Below are 18,992 nucleotides of genomic sequence, written 5' to 3' on the forward strand. Positions count from 1 at the left end.
TGAAATATATTTAATCAACTCTGATTTCCTTGATAACCACCAGACATTAGCAAACTTTACAAACCATATGTGCTGAAAAAGCCAGGTGCCACAAGGAGGATTAGAAATGAAATTTTCTTTCCACTCTGATTTCCACTTTTTATTAGTGACACCTCCCTAGTGGTTCAGAGAATGCCTATTAGTGTTTCTGGACATCTTGTACGATTTGCAACCATCCTTAGAGAGGTCTAGGTGGCTGAACTCCACACCTGCCAGGTGTCCCTCTGCCCCTGTCGAATATCCCTGCCTGAGCAATTCTAGAATGCTCAATAAGCTGAAGAATTTCCCTGTTCAGAGTCGAAGCATCTTGTGATTTCTCCATTGTCGAACCCGGGGCCAGTAATCACCCCGGAGGAGGAGGAGAGCAGACTCTCACTGAACTTCCACATTTCCCTTCTCTCTCTCCCTTTTCGGACCTGAGTAAATTAGCGAAGTGATAACAAGAAGAAATAGTTAGAAATCCACCTCTAGAAATCCATCCTCTAGAAATCCAGAGGCACATGAGTGCTTTGTACAAGATGGATTAAAATACTCTTTGGGTTTTAAAAATCTCATATCTTGTAAGGACAACTTTTGTACTCTCCTGTCTTATCAACAGCTTTTGGATCACTTTATATTTAAATAAGCTATTTTATCATTAGTCCCAAGACTAAAATTAGACTTGTTTACTTGAACCCATAAACAGAAAGCATTTAAACTAATAAAATATTGGAAAGTATGCCGTAAGATATATATATATATTTTTTTTTTCTTCCAGAATGAAGCACTAAATAAAAGCACTATTTGAGACTGGGAGCAAATAGATGGCAGATTATGTCTGAAAATCATTCATCCTGGGATTTAGCCCTTTTGCTAGTTTTTGCAGTAAAGGCTATTTTCCTTCGGGGTTTGACTGTCTTCCACAAATGGATATGGAAAAGGAGAGCCATTCCTGCACTGCATATAGCAGCTGTGCTTACTGGTTTTATAATCTGTAATCTCAAATTGTGCTTCTATTTTAACTTGAGTGTGCCTACAGCACAGGATTCTTTTCAAATGTTCAGACATGACTGCTTAAAAGTGAAAAGAGAAGTTCTACCACTGAGTGTTCTCATTGTCGCCGAACTCTCTTTTGGATGCGAAGAAGTGAAAAACTTTTTCATGTCACCCGTAATTTCCACTTGCACTGTTTGGCTTATGCAAACTTTTAAATAGGCTGTAGAGGTAAGAGCATATAAAAATCTGTACAAATTTTGTCTGGCTTTGCATTATTGTTTAGTCAGCGATGCAAGGGATGAGACAAGAATCCAATCAATAGACGCAAAAGGCAAATGGACTTGCATAAATTAGCACTCTAATAGGGAAAGATAAATGCAGGTTCTCTTCCATCTTTCAAGCAATACACATTATTGAAAGAGGTCTCACAGATACCACCTTGGCTTGGTTTTACCTTTTTGTCTGCGGTGCCGAAACTAGAAAACGCAAGTAAATTTAACATTGAGGTAGCTACTCTGAACTGCGGAAATCAGATCAGTGTATCAAATACAGTATGTAGAACTCAGCATGGTGTGTCCACACGGATGGCCTTGTCGTCACTGTTGCCCATTGTTGCACAAATACAAAAGTCTGTTCCGGAACCGGAGTTTGTCTTAAAGAAACGGACATGCAGGCATTTCCAATGTGCTCCAGTGTACGTTTACGCCATATCCACTAGAGAAATGGCAGGAAGGGTTCATCAGATGTGGAATGCCTGGGTGTCTAGGACCTGGAGAGTCACAGATCATCTGTCCCTACAGCACACAGAGTAACTTCATTCACCGTCACCAGCTGGAGTCGAGGAATCCTTAGGGAGTGACAACGGTGAGCTCTCTTTCCCATTATACCAGTTACACTCCATCCGGGGGGTGGGGTGGGGTGGGGTTTGGGGTTTGGTAGCTCTGGCACAAATATCAGAAGGGAGCAAGTGTCTGACACTACAGCTTCTAGTCATAATATAATCAGCAACATCCAAGAATTTTCGCTACCATTTCTTCGTGGTGCCTCCAACTCTTAGTTTACTGTTTCTGTCTTTGGGAAAGGAACTGGGATACAAGGGGCTGCCAAGTAACCTTCAGTGCCTTTGCTAAAAGGCAGAAATCTCAGCCATGAATTTGCTATCTCACTCGGGCAGCTTCAGCCCAGCACTGCACCCCAATCATTTGTGTTGCCGGCTGAATCAAAAACACCCTTCTGGTTTCATAATGGCACTTCTCCGAAGAGCTCACCTATAGACGGGGAGAAAATCTGCACTCCAGGGAAAATTTGGATAACCTCTTGTGATATTAGGGAATACTCTGGTTTGAAGTAGGCACTTGTTAAGATATGTGTAAAATTCACGATGTTACTTTTTTTTTTTTCTTTTTTAGCACCTAGAGAACTTTCGCTCTTTGGGAAATCTTCTAGAAATTCTATTTTAGGGGAAATACCATCTGTATTGTTGGAAAAGAAAGAAGAATTAATTTGTCAGTGTTGTTTTGATCTCAATCCAGAAAGCCAAAAAGAGTTTAAAAAAAAAAAAAAGTCTGTTGAGTATCAGCATTTCTTATCTTTTTCTGTGCATATTTTAAAAATAGGTCTTTCCTTAGCTCTCTTCCATTATGGTTAACTGTAATCAGTACTTTATGGTTATATTATATAGCTTTGTTTCATTAGGGCAATGAAAATGGTATTGAACAATAGCAATATAATGCGGGCAAACAGTTTGTAATTCAGTTGGAAATTGCTAATGCAGTAGGCAGTCAATAATACAATCAGCTTGACTTTCCTTGGCAAACTTGAGCTAAATTTCCTCTATTTTTCTTTTAAATCTTCTTACAAGGTAGAGGTGAGGAAAATGCTCTGATCAACACTGGGAAGCCGGGTGCCCCAGAGTAGAGAATTTCTTTATGCATTGAATTTTGAATGACATCTACAGGTCCTAGGAAGAGCTACTATTTAAGACTCAAACTCTCCCTGGAGATTTTTTAAAAAGAGACTGGATAATTAACAGTCCTGAAAGGAAACAGCTAGAAGAGATGGTGCCTCAAAGTCCCTTCCACTGTTGTGTGTCTCTATCATCTTGATGCAGAAGCAGTGTTCTTGTGAAATTATCTTTGACTGTTGTATGCCAAGGGAGAACCAGAGGCCATCTCCTTACAGGCCTACATCATGTGTGCTCTGTGAATTAAGGAATTCATGATTACTATAGGCTAAGCCTAGTAAATATGAGTAGTGTCTAGGAGTATAAAGGCAAATAACTTGGTGTTTTTAAGGAGTGGTGAGTTAAGATTTTGTCTCTCTTGACTCTCGTAACCTGATCATGGTTGTTGTTGAGTCAAAACCAATTATAGAAAGTTTTATGTGAGAGGAGTTCATAGATTCAATAGTGTACATAAATATTTAGCTGCAAATACAATGCTGAGAATGCCCTTTTTAATACCATGAGTGCTTGGGGATGCTGGCTTGCAATATGCCATTTAGGGGGGGAAAAAAAGGAGTGATGTGTCTAAATTTGAGTTTCCCTATAAATTTTTCTAGCTCTTAGAACCAACACAATTCCCTCTCACATGATAGAAATTTTTAAATATTGTAATCGTCTAATAGACAATAGCAGTATTTTGTTTCCATACACTTCCAAACATCTCTGACGTCTTTTAAGATATCAGTTATATCTTGAGGCCACCACTCTGAGTTAAAAAAATAGACAAAACTAAATTTAATATGCTACTAGGAAGTGCTGCAATGCATACATAAGTTTATTCCTTCAGCTTATATCCTAGAAACTCGTATTTAAACTAAAAAAATTTTTTTAGAAAGCATTTCCCATAATCCCTAATTTTCAGTTCATTTCCTGGGGTGGCTTAGAGTCCTTGGTAACTTCTTAAGATTCAAAACCCTGTGGAGGTGTGTGTAAGCCTCAGACGATGTCCCCCAGTTGTGTGGTATACACGGCGCCCCACAGCCTCACTGCCCCTGCTAACAGAAGGAAAAGGCATTTCTGCAGCCTGAGCGCCATCCCCATTCCCCTTCCTCCAACCTCGAATTTCAGGGTGGGCTGAACAGCTGTGACAGTCGGGGCACTCTCCATTAGCCTTGAAGACCATGCTTCTAAGCTGCCCCCTTGGCGGGCGTATGTCCTATGTCCCTTTCTCCAGTCGTATTCACAAAACCATAGTAACCAGCACTTTCAGTGACCAAGACTTGGGCTTTTCATTTAATGGCTGGATTCTTAAAACATCCTTGGGTGGGTCTTAGCTGTTACCAATCTTTTCTCAGCTACAGAGTGTTCTGAGACAGCAAATCCGGAGTGTACCAACATGAATTCCCGGTTTGCCTACACCCCTTCTTCCCACTGAGAGGGTTGGAAAGTATACGAGTGTTTGTGGAATGGGAAAAAAAAATCGAAGCTCCTTTTAGAACATAAAATGGCTACTGACTTTAATTAAATATCCAGCATGCACAGAGTAGGTGCCTGTACGTTGAATTAAAACATGGATAAATGAAATCGTCCTGTTTTGTAAATCGAACTGCTCAGTGAGACATTATGCCATTTGTCCTCACACTAGATACAGATTCTGGGCTGAGTCCCAGGCTCATCTCAGAGCCCCTATGCGTTTCCTACCTGCTTTGTTGTTTTTCCGGCCCGCTCCTCCTCCCTCTGAGTTTGTAACTTTTTTTTTTTTTTTTTTTTTTTTTAAATTTTTATTTATTTACTTGGTGCAGAGAGAGACAGAGACCACAAGTAGTCAGAGAGACAGGCAGAGAGAGGGGGGAAGCAGGCTCCCCGCCGAGCAGAGAGCCTGATGTGGGGCTCGATCTCAGGACCCCGAGATCATGACCTGAGCCGAAGGCAGAGGCTTTAACCCACTGAGCCACTCAGGCGCCCCCTGAGTTTGTAACTTACCCGCAACTCACATTCTCTGTCTCTTTTGGACTTGAACAGTTTGAAGGGCAATAAAATGTTAATGTGCGTGTCAAAGGAACTTGGGGATCTGGGATTGTACTGCAGAGTGCTGAAGAAAGCCAGTGGTGACCCTGTCCTCTCAAGGCTTGCGATGCTGAGTTGTCACCCAGCATGAAGTGCCCGTTATCACCCTCTTAGTTCATCATCTTTGTGTCTTGGCATTAACCATCCCTCTGAAACTTCACAGTCCCCGCGAGCGGCTGATTCAGAGATTACAGCAGGACCAAACATTCTGAAAGTTCAAGAGGAGGGTCATGCGCGTTTGCTTTGAACTGTAGTTCTCTTCCAAGGTAGACATTTTGAAAGCGAGCTTATTAAAATGAAAGGGGAAGGGGAGAGACAACAACTATATTCTCTGACATTGAGATAGACAAGCATTTAAGTAGGCAGAGATATTATAGCTCTTGAGAATCCCCTAAAGTGCCGAGATTTATTTCTGAGAAATAAATGGTGAATTGTTTATTTCTTTCTCCCCTTATGTTTCCTTGGGATAGAGCAATTAGTTTCTTATTTTTTATGATTGCATTATTCTTGCATATATCTTTCTGTGGTCCAGGCTATAAAAGTAAATAGAGGATCCAGCTGTATGAATGAATATCCTTTTAATGAGTGTGGGAGGAAATAATAATACTAAGTAGTGCAAAACCATTTTTATGTGATGAACCGAAGTACCTTTGTTCCCCCAGCTCCCCTGTCTTAAGCCACAGGCCACCAGTAAATGTGTGCATAAAATGACAGTTTTATGTATTCTGGTGTTAACAAAGGTACCTCGTGGTTTGTTTTGTCCCCAGAATGCACTTAATATGATTTTTGAAAGGCGGTGGCATATTCTGTTTTAATTTTCAGGGTCGAGGAAGGGTAAAGTAGAGCCTGTGACTTCTCTGTAACACCCTTCATTCTATCTTTGGGTGAAAACCTTGCTGAAACAGTGAGATAACACCGTTGCTGGGTGATAATACAGTCGTTTTCATGGTGCCATGAGTTAATTTAAGAGGTGAAACTATCCTTACTTAGGAAAATAAGGTGCCTTCCTCCCTCAGACCAGCCATTTGCTCAGAACGGCAGATGGATACTGAGTGTCTCCCACATGCAGGGTGTCGTGAGGGGCGCCAGCACGGGCTCCCTTCTGCTCTCTCCCCTCTCCCATCCCCTCCCTTCCCAGCCCTGGTTACCTTGTTGTTCTTCATCAGTTTTGTGTGTGTGTGTGTGTGTGTGTTTCTGAAGTCTCTGCCCATGATGTAACTCGATGCCGCCCCACCCCAAACGTTTCCAGTAATTAAATGTTAAACTACCCATATTCGTTTGCTCAGGCTGCCATAGCAGAACACCAGATACTTGCTGGCTTCAACAGCAGAAATTTATCCTCATGTTTCTGGAGGCTGGAAGTCCCAGGTCAAGGTCTAGAAGGGTCAGTTTCTGGTAAGAGCTCTCCTCCTGGCTTGTAGAGGCAGGTAAAGGGAAGGGGGCAGGGGAGAGGGGGGAGGAGGCACTCGTGTTAGAAGGACGATAATCCCATTGGGTCAAGGCTCCACCTCATGACCTCATATAACCTTAATTACCTCGGTAAGGCCCTATCTCCAAATACAGTCACTCACATTGGAGGTTGGAGATTCGACTTATGAATTTTGGTGGGAGGTGGGGGGAGGTACAAACATTCAGTCAATAATCATGCCCAGGTGATAGGGGGGAAAATCTCAAATCTCAAATCCCGTTTGCCTTCCCATCTTCTAAGAGTGACCCGGAGCATTTAGTAGAGGGACTGAAGGACAGCTTTCTACCCCTCCCGGGAAGCCCCAGACAATGGATTGGTCCCATTCTTCCCCTACAAGGATTCCATTTGGTCACTTTGAGGTGACTCTGGTCGGCTCCTGAGGAAGCTGCTCTCCTCTCCTGACCCTGGCTTGAGGAGCGGAGACCAGACGTCCTGGCAGGAGGGGGCACAGTCTTGTACTCCCCATGCCTCCTGCTGGCTGGACCAAACCCTGGGCATATCCCAGCCTGGGCTAGGCCTGACCCGAGCAGAAGGGAGCCTCAGAACCAAAACACCGTCTGGACTGCCAGCTCTTGGTTGCTGGGACACAGCTCAGAGCCGAACAGTGGTTGGCGGAGGCTGAAAGGGAGCGGTGGATGTTGCTGCCAATGTGATGGGCGGTTGCAGGATTTTGTGAAGCAGGCTGATGAACCCTCTCAAACAGAGGCACCTAATGCTGCTCAGCTGTGTAATTGGGATGGAAACGGGCCAATGAGAGGCGACAGTTTGTGCTTAACCTTTTGGGAGGCTTGTTCCAGGAGACTGTGTGTGGGGGGAGAAAAGAAGCATTACAAATAATAAGCTTCTCCGCCTGATTTGTAATGAATTAGTAATAAATGGCCTAGCGCTCTACGAAAGTCTGACGATTACAGAGCAGCTTTAGCTAAGTGCACGGGACCACATCTTATTTTGATCAGCTGTAGCATAGCAAAGACATGTAATTATCATAATCTAACAATTAGCCTGGCATCACTTTCCAGTGTTTAATTACCCCGATAAATGGTAATTGAATAGAGGACTTAATGACAAGAGAGAAACTTTCATTCTGCCTTAGGTGCTTAAGTTGTCTACTCGGCTGGGCATAATTTTCTAGCATTGCTTGAACAACAGTCCTGATTATAATTTTCCTTTTTGCAGTCGGCCATTATTTTGTTTTCTGATCTTGGCCTTTGTTTAGAATATTATTTAGCTCTTCTCAGAACTGGATACTGGGACCCAGGACACAGAAGGAGATGGTGGGGCACCTTACACGGTTGTTCTGCTTTTAAGCATTGCCTGTAACATCCGTCAGCTGCAGTTTCCTTCTTCAGACACGTATCAAGTTGTGCAAATGCTGTGCTCTGTGCTGGGGGTACGGAGATGAGTAAACACCAGCACTGTCTTGAAGGAAAAGTCTATTTAAAAAGGTCTGCATAAAAATACGAGAATGATCATTATTTCTGTTACTGCTCAGCGCAGTCCCAGTTTTCCTTCTGAATCTACGCATTTACCTCGAATGAATTCACTGCCTTTGACGACTGTACCCACCACCTCATTTCTAATGGCCCTGGATCTCTTTTCTCTCACCTTGGGTTCTTTTCAGGTTCCAGATTTGTATCCACCTGCTCACAGGGTTAAAACGCACCAAATAAAAGTAACTACTTCTCACATGCCAATTTGCGCCAGAGCGACAACAGTGTTTGCTCTGCATCCTAAAGCTTTGTGCGAAACACTATTATCATTATTGTTTTGCCCTAGCATTACCAAATACATGCTTCCCCTTCTAGCCCGGAGATCGAACACAGAAGAAAGCTGTTATTTCCTTTCCTTCTCACCAGCTTGGTTTTTGTTTGTTTAGCAATAAACTAATAGAGATGAGTTCCTCGCCATGTAGGTTTTCAGATACCCCATCCCGACTTCTGAGAAGTCAGGGCCAGATTTTAGACTTAGGTGGTAATAAGCCCAGGAAGTTACGATCAAGCCATAATATAAATGTCTATTTCAGGGTTGGCATTACCAGTATTTAAAAACTACTAAATCGTTACTTGAATCGGTTAAGAGAAACAACATTTATGATAGCGCTTTGGTTATCATTATTACTCTTAAAACTGGGAATTGCCTGAAATTCCACCAGGTAACTCCATCCCCATAGGATACAAAAGGGCTCCAAGTGTGTAAGCCGTTTGGGCAGGTGGCTTATTTGTTTGATTGACTCCTGCATCCCCCGAACAGAATCCGTTTATTTAATCCTGTTCTCCTAGGACAGTGGCTGGATAACCTGTTCGGTGATTTCCCGCATCTGCTTTTGGACCCGTGTGTAGGCGGCAGGTGCTCTGTTCCGTGTGCTTGCCATGCTGTGGAACTCCGGAGAGCTTAAGGTGTGAGGGCAGCTTTGTCAGGAAGCTCCTGAGCCTGTTTTGCTCTGTGGACGTGACCTCTGCTAGGACGTACACTGGATGCTAGATGCCAATTCTTTATTTTATTTTACTCCCTTTTTGAAACCCATTACAGTGATCTGCAGTGTGTTGGGTGTGTAACACTCCGCCTGGTTAATTCTTTGGCTGATTTAGCCTGTTGATGTTGACACATTCTTACTCCATGCCTGAGGCCGCTTTGGGGGCTTAGAAGCAATTAGACTGTCACCCAAAGCTCCTGGTCCCTTCCTGAAGGCAAGTCTTGTTTAGGCCCTGCCAATTTAATGCTTTGTTTCCTTTGGAGCTCCTCAGTCAAGCTAATAAAACAAACTCCAAATGAGTTAAAACACTGGAGGAGAGAAGATTTTGTGGGCCCTGTATTTGAAACAGGTGTTACTCTTGGGAGATACCAATTTTACAAAGTCATTCAGCCTGATGTGACTGGTAATAGGAAAGCAAAAAACAAGAGCTTGCTGATCTTTTTATCCATCTGTTTGATATGCGTAGTTGGTATTAATTGTGAAATTTTTAGACCGTTTGTTTTTAAAACACATGCACGCACACCTACACACGTGGAAAGAGAAAAGGTGACAGGTTACTGTACTAAACTACTAATGAATTCTAAATATCTGGCCAAGTAAATTACGTCTTATTCCCATCACCAACGGTTACTGAATTCAAGGCAAAGCTCTTATGCTGCAGAATTTGTAATTACCAAAACATGCATGCATAAGAACTTTACTGGAATTGATATTCATGGCTAGAACAGCAACCCTGGGTTCTAAATATTTTGTAACTGTCTTGTGCTTCGTTGGATAAAAATATATGTGTTAGAACATACAGTGTTTTGACTGCAAAAATAAGGTAAGAAACACCTCTGAAATTCATCCTTGAGTATTTTTTTTAACTTGTAAATCTTCACTTCTGTGGGAACTTTAGCTGTGATTGGTATGTTCTAGAGCCCCGAGGAGTTGGATTGGACTGCCCGAAATGATGGGTTGCAGTCATCAGACCTCATTCAGACTTCCCTCATTTAGCCTTAGCAACTGGCCTGGTAGTGGTGAAACTGTCCAGGACTCTATCTCAGAGCTGAAAATGAAGGTCAATTACCAATACATTTGGAAGACAGACATGTTTCAGCCCACGAGAGAAGGAAGACATTACAAAACAGCAAAACACATCTCGCTTCAGCCCCCAGTGATGCTATTCTTTATCTACCCTGTTTGATTTGCTGTTTATATTTCATGCTTTAACCTCTGCAGGAAAACAAAACAAAATAAAAAGAGCATCTTCAGACTTAGGATATGAAAACCATAAGGCTTGCATTCTGTGCTGAGAGAATAACAGAAGGAGATGAGGAGAGACGTGTTGCAACAGAGACTGCTGGCCTGCCCATCTCCTCGTGAAACATATTTACAGACCAAACCCCAGGTCTGTTGTGGGCCCAGGAGGACTTCCAGGACAAATGAGAAATTCTTCTGGTTAAAAAGAGACATCTTACTCTGAAATTAGCCTTTAAATCAATAATGGTAGAAGCGAAAGACAGGGCTGCCAAGATATATTCACTCTAGATGTAAAATTTGGGAGGAACCCCAAGCTGATAAATTTGCTTAATCTTTGACCATAAATCATATCCTTCTTTTACATTTCAATTTCAGAATGTAATATATTAAGTTGCCTTGTAATTAAAGAAGTGACATTGTAGTTCTGTTCAAATAGAAATATTAAAACAATCACCTCTTTGACAGATTAAAATACATTTAAACTGTAATAATCAACTATCCAGTTCATGAGAAATAACATTTTCATTATTGAATCCTTTAAAACACTACATGAGAAAGTGGGATAAAAGTGTCTCGCAGCTTCCTAACCTCTAATAACTGCTCTGTCTTCTTTCACTAATGCTGTTTCTATATTTATGGAGTGAGGAAACTTCACTCAGGAGCTGCTTGATAAAATACCTCAGTACACATTTCCCTGGAAGCAGGCTCTCTGCTGTGCCACCAACATATGCTAAAGGCCAATTTAGAATGTTTTAAATAGGCATCGTACCCTTCCTTTTCCAGCTCCTATAATGAAATGCATTTTGGCTTTAGCAGATGAGGAAGGGAGGAGAGGAGCAACACCCCGGGGGAGAGTGGCTGAAGAGGAACTCAGAGAAGGACGGCTGTGATGCTTCTCTTCCAAGGCCTGGAACCCAGCGCCCTGCCTGTGTGTCCTTTGGGGCTGGCCTTCCCAGCCGTCAGTATGCACAGCCTAAGGGCATATGGGGTTGAGGAGGAAGGAAGAGCAGTGAAAGGAAGGGCCATCCATTGAGAAAGAAACCTAGGTGACATCTACTTGCCACAGCCAAAAGGAACCAAGGACAGGGTAGTTGAGAACTTCTCCCTGGGGTTGGCCAAGAACTAGAGTATTTGAGTCCTACGTGTCCATTGTTTCCATTTGAAAATAAGTCATTGGGTTTAGATGGAGTGAAGTCTTCCTGGTCCTTGCTAACTGGTCAGGAAGCCTTGTGTTGTCCCTATCTGGGTAGAAAGCTGGGGCCCTATTGATAACAAAGTGAAAAGGCAAATTGTTGACTGGTTACCTCATCTGGGTCTTTATTTCATTTGATTTCAAGTCACAAATCACTTTCTGCAGACAGGTCAGATAAGGGGAGAGATAGTAAGAATAGTTTTAAGTGTATGATCAAAACTGTATTTAGCTGCAGGATGTCCTCAGGTAAACACTGAAGGCAAACTGAGACAAACACGCATGTCTGCAAATAGACCTTCTCACTCAAATCCCAACGGCAGTTTGTTACTTTTGCTCTATCAACAGCCTTGAAATGTGCTTTTTATCCACCCTTCCAGGCAGCTTCTAGGGCATTAAGAACTACCATAAAGTGCATAATTCCTGCTTGATAACTGAGTTGGTAACAAAGAACTAGTTGCCTTACTGAGTTTTCTTCCTCTAAGTAAGATGACCCTTCCGTAATATAAATGAGATTGATTCTCAACCAGTCTACTGTCAAATTTTGGTAAATGTATACAATGTATTCATGTGCTCACAGAGTTATAGATACTATTATATGTTAGTTGGAGCTTGGACCCTTGTAGCCATGCAAGTCAGTGGAGAGCGAGTGCCATCTTTTCATGTATACAGGATGTTTCCTGGCATTTGAGACTTTTGTATAATGCGAACACAGGGCGGTAATCATATTACTCAAACACAATCACTTTTCTAAGTGTGGCAACTGCGCATGCTTTTACACTGTAAACCACTGTGATAATTTAGTAAAGATCGTACTGTAATTATTGCTGGCTTGTTGGTGTGCAGCCAGAAATTCTTCGAGTTCATAACATGAAATGATTTCAGAGAGGTAGAGCACCACAGATACAATGGATGGAATTAAAGATAAGGAGTAAGGGGGAGACCTTTACAAGAAAATGTCCAAGAAATTTGCAAATGTGTTTAAAACACCAGCCTTGCCACCTGTGACCTTTGTAAATATTGGCATGTGGAATTATTCTTCCTAGATTTGAACTTGCTCTTTTAATAGGAACGAAAGCTCATGAAAGCCATTTGTTGAGGGGGCGGGGTTGGGGAGATCCCTTTGTGGCCCAGCTGCTGAGCCTAACAGCACTTCATTCCATGAAAAACCAGACTCTTGTGCCTGAGTCGGGACCTAACCCTGCTTTGTGAGCCCTATTCTGGATGTCGATACACCCTTCAGTTTAGGAGTTTGGGGCCAGTGTCATGGGGAGGGAGCAGGGCCAGGACACCTTGCACCTGCCTTTCCTAGAAGGTCAGTATAAACATAAGGTAACCTAATGGCACCAAAAGCCTTAAAAGGGCTCCTTCAGGTGAGGGGAATTACAACAACTGGTAAAAACTTTGGAACCATAGCATTTAGGAGGAAAGAGAACTGGCTTCAGGATCAGAGAAGACTCGGGTTGAAATCCTAACTCTGCTTCTGGTTTCCTGTGGGAAAAAATGAACTCCGAGGATGATAACCTCTTTGAATGTCATTTCCTCATTGGGAAAATGAAACTAACTGTAACTACCTAAGGAGGATTTCCGTGACAACGTAGATAAAGCCATACCATGGCAGATCCTAGATGCAGCACGTGTTTGTAGCAGCAAGAATTAGAATTGTCCCTCTGTGGGAAGAAGAGACCTAAGCACTTGACTTTAGCAATTTGATCTCTCAGGAAGTAGAATAGTAAAAAACTTCAGTTCTGAGTTATGAATGCTTGGCCTTGACTTCTGCCTGCACATTTTACTAGCTCTGTGACACTGGGCGCATTGCCTGGCTAATTAGCCTCGAAATCCTCATATTTAAAGGGCTGTACTGATAGTGTCTGTTCTATAGGATCTGTGATGGGGATTAAATCAGGGTGCTGAATGTAACATAATAAACACTCAATTATATTAGCCATACATGTGTGCCTCTCCACAGTAGGGCCAGAAAAGAATGGTTCAGTACTACTCTGCGGCCAAAGAGCATGATATGGAGTCACGTTAGAATTTCTGACCCTAAACTCTTCTTTGGATTGTACTTGAGTATGTCACAGGAATGCCTTTTATGAGTTCTAGTTTGTCATTGTTTTTATGTTTGTATTGTCCTTTCTTTAAAAACTGTATTAGTACACCAACTTGTGCAAATGGAAGATCTCAAACAGGTTAAGATGATTCTGTGGTGAATCATCATCTTTGTCGTATGGATAGAGGGGTAGGATTACTAATCACTGGGGTGATCACAAGTTCAAAGTAGGCTCCACGGTGATTCATTTAACACCCCACACAAAGCAAAATGTCATCAGAAAGGAATAGGGTCAACCCAATGTAAAGGGTGTCTTCAAGCTCATGACTTGTTTTATTAAAACTTAAGCAGTATTAATGGGGTTAAAGGTTGGAGAAGGGAAGCTCAGTTCAAAGCATCAAAAACAATGGCAATTTGTAGACTAGAGCAGTAGCAGAATGGGTCCAGACAGTGGCAGTTTTAATTCTTTTTTATTTTTTTTTTCACTTTTAGGCTGTGTCAAGTGCTAGTAGAAGCTAAAATGAGTGACACTTAGAGAAAGGAAAAACTTCCCCCTTGAATGTCTTTAAAATCTATAATAATAATATAATAATATAAAGTGCATCTGGGCATTGCCTTCTGCAGCCGTTCTTGTCTGGCTCCCATCCAGACCTGTCAGGCTACTCTGAGTGCTGATGATTCATATCCCAGCACCCTTTTATCTGAACGTTGCAGTGTCTTTTCTTTGTACTTTGGCAGTGATGTTACCTTGATGTTCAGAAATCTTTTAAAAGCAACACAGGCTTTCCTTGCGTCTTGACAAATCGTCGTCTGCTGGTAATGAAGAAAAAGTAAACCTAGTTCCATGATCATTGTAAATATAGAGAAATAAATACTTCCATGGGTTTTGTGTTTTGTTTTGTTTTTTAATGTTCATGCATTTTGGGGCACCTGGGTAGCTCAGTTGGTTAAGCATCTGCCTTTGGCTCAAGTCATGATCCCAGGGTCCTGGGATTGAGTCCCAAATGGGGCTCCCTGCTCAGTGGGGAGTCTGCTTCTTCCTCGGCCTGCAGGTCCCCCTGTGTGTGCGCTCTCTTGCTTGCTTGCTCTTCCTTTCTCCCTCTCCCTCTCGAATAAATAAATAAAATCTTTTTTAAAAATTTCATGCATTTTGAGATCCTCTAACTGAACAGTGATCTGGTCATCTCTCCTTTTCTCCTTATATAAATCAGCAGGCTGTTTTTTAAAAGCATCAATCAAGTTTCTGTGGAGCGTTTGATAGTTGAGGACAGAATTTAGGATTTTTATATGATTTCCTGTCTTTGGAGATTTTTAAGAAGGGAAACAGGGATTATTTTTATTGTTGTTGTTTACATTGACTGCTGTGGTTGTAAGGTTAATATTTTGTCAGTTACCAATTTTAATGTGCTTTAATATATCCTGATAATAATGCTGTACACTCACATGGCTTTTCATCCATTTCATCATCTGGGACTTGAAGCAGTCATGTGAGGTTAGCAAGGCAGATCCTCGTTATTATTCCCACTTACATTTGAGGAAACTGAGGCTCAAATGGCTTCTGATTCCCCCGCTCAACCAACAGCAATCCAGTCCTTAAATCGAGGTCTGCCGACTAACATGAGGAGTTTCCTCTTGTATCGTGTTCTGTTTCAGAAAGGAATCTCAGCTTGGTCGATGACTACTTAGCATCCAGAGTGAAGCTTGTAGTAGGTCTCCTGGGCTGGGTGCGGGTCACAGCGACCTGTCTGAGAGGTTGGTTGTGTCTGGGAGCTGCATTTTAAGGAGAACACTGGGAAACTGCAGGACATGAGAAGAGTTGAGAATCTAGAATGTGAGGAGCCTGGGAACAGAAATAACCAAAAAAATCAGGACTTTCAAGTATGGAGAAAGGAAGATACAGAGATGTAGTTGACAACTCCATATTTATTATGGACTGTCTGGTCCATAAAGGGGAGGAAAGAAGAGGAATTGGATTTGTTCTTTGTGATGTCAGGCAGCCGGAGTAGGATCACTAGGTGGAAATCACACAGAAGCAGATTTGTGCTCAATATAAGAAGAAACTTGCTAAAATTTAGAGATGCCCAAAAATGGAATAGACCAGCTCACTTGCCCCTGGAAAGTGTTCACACCGAGACCGGCTGACTCAAAGACTAGAAGACTTGATGGGCATTTGTATTTTGGCAGTAACAGTTTTATGATGAACTTTCAGAGCGCTCAGCAACTTTCCTCCTTAGCTAAAAAGAGAGGGTTTTGTAGGCTTTTCTGTTCTGGTTTTAGAAAATTGTATACATAACAATTCCTGTTTCACACATCATTAGTTCCTGAGAAGTCTGTTCATCTGAAGGGGAGAGTATTATTAGTTAACACAAATAAGCAAAACTTTTGTGAGGTTAGGAATTGAAGCAGACAGTGTGATGCATACAGTGGTGTGTGTGTATATTTGTGTGTGTGTAATTTAACTATTTCAGGATGGAAGTGGTCCAGTCTGGCCCTAGAACACAAAGAAATGAGGGGAGGGGATGCTTCCGTGGCCCAGAAGTTAGGCATCTGCCTTGCTCTCAGATCATGATCCCAGGGTCCTGGGATTGAGCCCTGAGTCAGGCTCCCTGCTCAGCAGGAAGCCTGCTTCTCCCTCTCCTTCTCTCCCTGCTTGTGTTCCTGCTCTCACCGTGTCTCTCTCTGTCAAATGAATGAGTACAATCTTTAAAAACAAAAAAAAAAGGGGAGGAGCTCATTGGACTTAGCTGGTTTTAATTTTCTTAATATAGAAAAGGCTGGGGCATGAAAAGAGATCTGCCAAAATGAGTTTGTGACATAAGCAGATTCACTAAGGGAAACAGCTGACTAGGACCCAAAGTCACCGTTCCAGATCCAGCTCCGTCACTCACTGCTTTATCATTGTGCCTTAGGCTTTTATTTTCCTCTAACGTGGAAGTGTTCTAGGAATTTTCTTTCCAACCTTTAAATTTTATGATCCTAATTCTCTCAATTTTATGACTCTGCTTCTCTGCATTTGCATAGGAAATTGAGAATGGTCTCAATTATAGCAAGAACAATTCAGTCATTCATTTGTTCTTTAAATGACGTATTCATTTATTCAAAAACACTCATGAAATGAAATGCTGTTTCAAAATACCCAAACTTCGCCTCAATATATGTGATTTTAAGAATGAAAGGAACACAGCAAGTCAGCCTCTTCATGACTGAAAATGAATGTGAGGAGTTCCATTTTTAGGGTGTTTTGAAACAAAGGTAAATGAATTCCTCTGTAAAATTGTTGTTCCTGAGAGTTGGAACAGTAACATATCCCACATCCTAATGGGATGCAATAAAAACTTACTCTGATAAATCTGTTAGCACCCACGGTATTGAAGTTATTCTACCACTGATGGTTCCGAGCAGGAAGTCTTTTCTGTACGAATAATCTCATCTTTTTCTTCATCTTCCCACAGATTCCAGAGAGGTGACTACCACATTGACGTCTGTATCAATGACTACCTGGATGTTTTCTGCCCTCACTATGAGGACTCGGTCCCAGAAGACAAGACTGAGCGTTATGTCCTCTACATGGTGAACTTTGATGGGTACAGTGCCTGTGACCATACTTCCAAAGGGTTCAAGAGATGGGAATGTAACCGGCCCCACTCTCCAAACGGACCACTCAAGTTCTCTGAAAAATTCCAGCTTTTCACACCCTTCTCCCTAGGATTTGAATTCAGGCCAGGCCGGGAATATTTCTACATCTGTGAGTATACAGAGATTTTTTGAGTTGTAGGACAGCTGCAAGCGCCCAGACTAATTTTTTACCCATGTTTCAGAGAATTGCGGAGAGCTGGACCCTGCATTACAGATGTCTCCTTGTAAATGCATACATCACGATCCCTAGATACATTAACTGGGAATTGAGAACACAAATTAGATTAAAGACACAGCTCCTCTCCCCCTATGAAATTGCGTGTCAGCCTGTTCAGTGAACCACTGCTGACTTGTATTTCTTTTAAATGAAAATTGCTAGGACTTCTCCAAAGCTGAGGAAAAGAAAAAGAGATTCCTGGAAAAAAAAAAAAATTAAAGGAAATAATTAAATTTACATAGCTTGGAGTCATTGGATTTCTTATTCAGGTGTCAGCAATATCCTTTCAATCATCCACACTTGCAGTGGAGAAAGCCAGAACTCCTGCAAATGTCAGCATGCTGACGATAAATACTCTCTTTGCACCAAGGAGAAAAGACCATTATTAAGAGCAGCTGTGTCTTTAAACAGGCAAGCACGTGAAGAAGTATCTAGAAAGCCTTCCAGAGGAACTGGTATAAGTGAGTTCCCCACTGGTGACTCTGTCCTGAAAGAGCTCTAAAACGTTCTCAGCGGATCTCTGTATTAATCATACTGCTGTGGCCTTGTTTCCTGTCCGTGGCATACACCGTCACGGCTCCGGGCGTCCTACTAGTCGTATAGTCTAGGTAAATGCTTCTCAAACTTCACTGTGCATCAGTCACCTGGGGATCTTGTTATAATGCAGATCTGACTCAGGTGGTCTGCTGTGGGGCCTGGGGTTCCATATTTATAAAGCTCCCATGCGACGCTGTTGCTGCTGGTCTATGGACCACACTTGGAGTTAGGATGGTTACAGGTAATGTTTAATCTAGGCAGCCTGCTGTATATTTGGACTTTTCCTTCACTAATATCAAATATTTTTAAACTGTCTGGTCTTTTCCAAGTATTTTCGCGATCAGCCAAAGGAGCTAAACATTCTTTGCTCAGAAGTACATTGATCCAACAACTTTTCCTGGCTTAGAAAAGTTGGGGGATGCAAAATCCAAAGACATTCTGGTCCTCAAGGAGTGACCATCTGGTGGGGAGGAAAGGCAAATAAATCGGCAGTTGCCGAAGGAAGGTAAATGCAGGGAGCAGTGGGTACAAGAGTCCATGTACCTCACCTCCTTGAAAGAATTAGGAAGTGTGGCTGCACACAGTGGGGAGTGGTCCAAGCCATACCACCCGGTATGCTTAGCATTGACTTGTCACCCCTCCTTGCCAGACAAGCAATATAAAGAACATTCCTTTTTTTCTGACTCATTTCTTCACCCTGAATGTCCCCACTGACTCCTAACCCACATTTTTGTTTTGTTTTAAGTCTACAGGATATCTAGCTTCTCTTCTCCAGAAAACAGAATTTTATATTAAGCCGGATTTTGCTATCACACGGGCACTCCCACTTATATTGAGATTGAATTTAAAAAGGAAATTGAACAGTACCAGTTTTATTATTTCAGTACATATTTTAGACATTAGTCATGAGAAAGCACGTAAGAGTCTTGATACCATCTCACATTCGATCCATAAAATAAGAAAAGGAATATTGAGTCCCACGGATGGAGGAAACACTGACATACACTGACTTCACACGTTCTCCGGCAGCAGGCTCCTGCCTTTTCCTGATTTTTTACTCTGTGAAAGAATCTCATTCAGCAAATGGGAAAAAGGAAAGAGGGAGGCTTTAGTGGTGGGACGGCAATCATTAATTGCCTAATTCTAAAATAGCC

At 42.1% G+C, this 18,992-nt stretch overlaps 1 protein-coding gene across 3 annotated transcripts in view; it reads left to right on the plus strand.

The window, feature by feature from the left end:
* Positions 1 to 18,992, plus strand: part of EFNA5 (ephrin A5) — a gene marked incomplete at its 5' end in the record, with an annotated part of 275,191 nt that overhangs the window by 209,403 nt on the left and 46,796 nt on the right. For all 3 annotated transcript variants that reach the window (XM_080803661.1, XM_080803662.1, XM_080803663.1), the window contains one exon: positions 16,901 to 17,193. In XM_080803661.1, the coding sequence (XP_080659787.1) occupies positions 16,901 to 17,193 (293 nt within the window). The remainder of the gene's footprint in view (positions 1 to 16,900; positions 17,194 to 18,992) is intronic.

The sequence above is a fragment of the Martes martes genome (genome assembly GCF_963455335.1).
Source record: "Martes martes genome assembly, chromosome: 5".
Taxonomy (NCBI): domain Eukaryota; kingdom Metazoa; phylum Chordata; class Mammalia; order Carnivora; family Mustelidae; genus Martes; species Martes martes.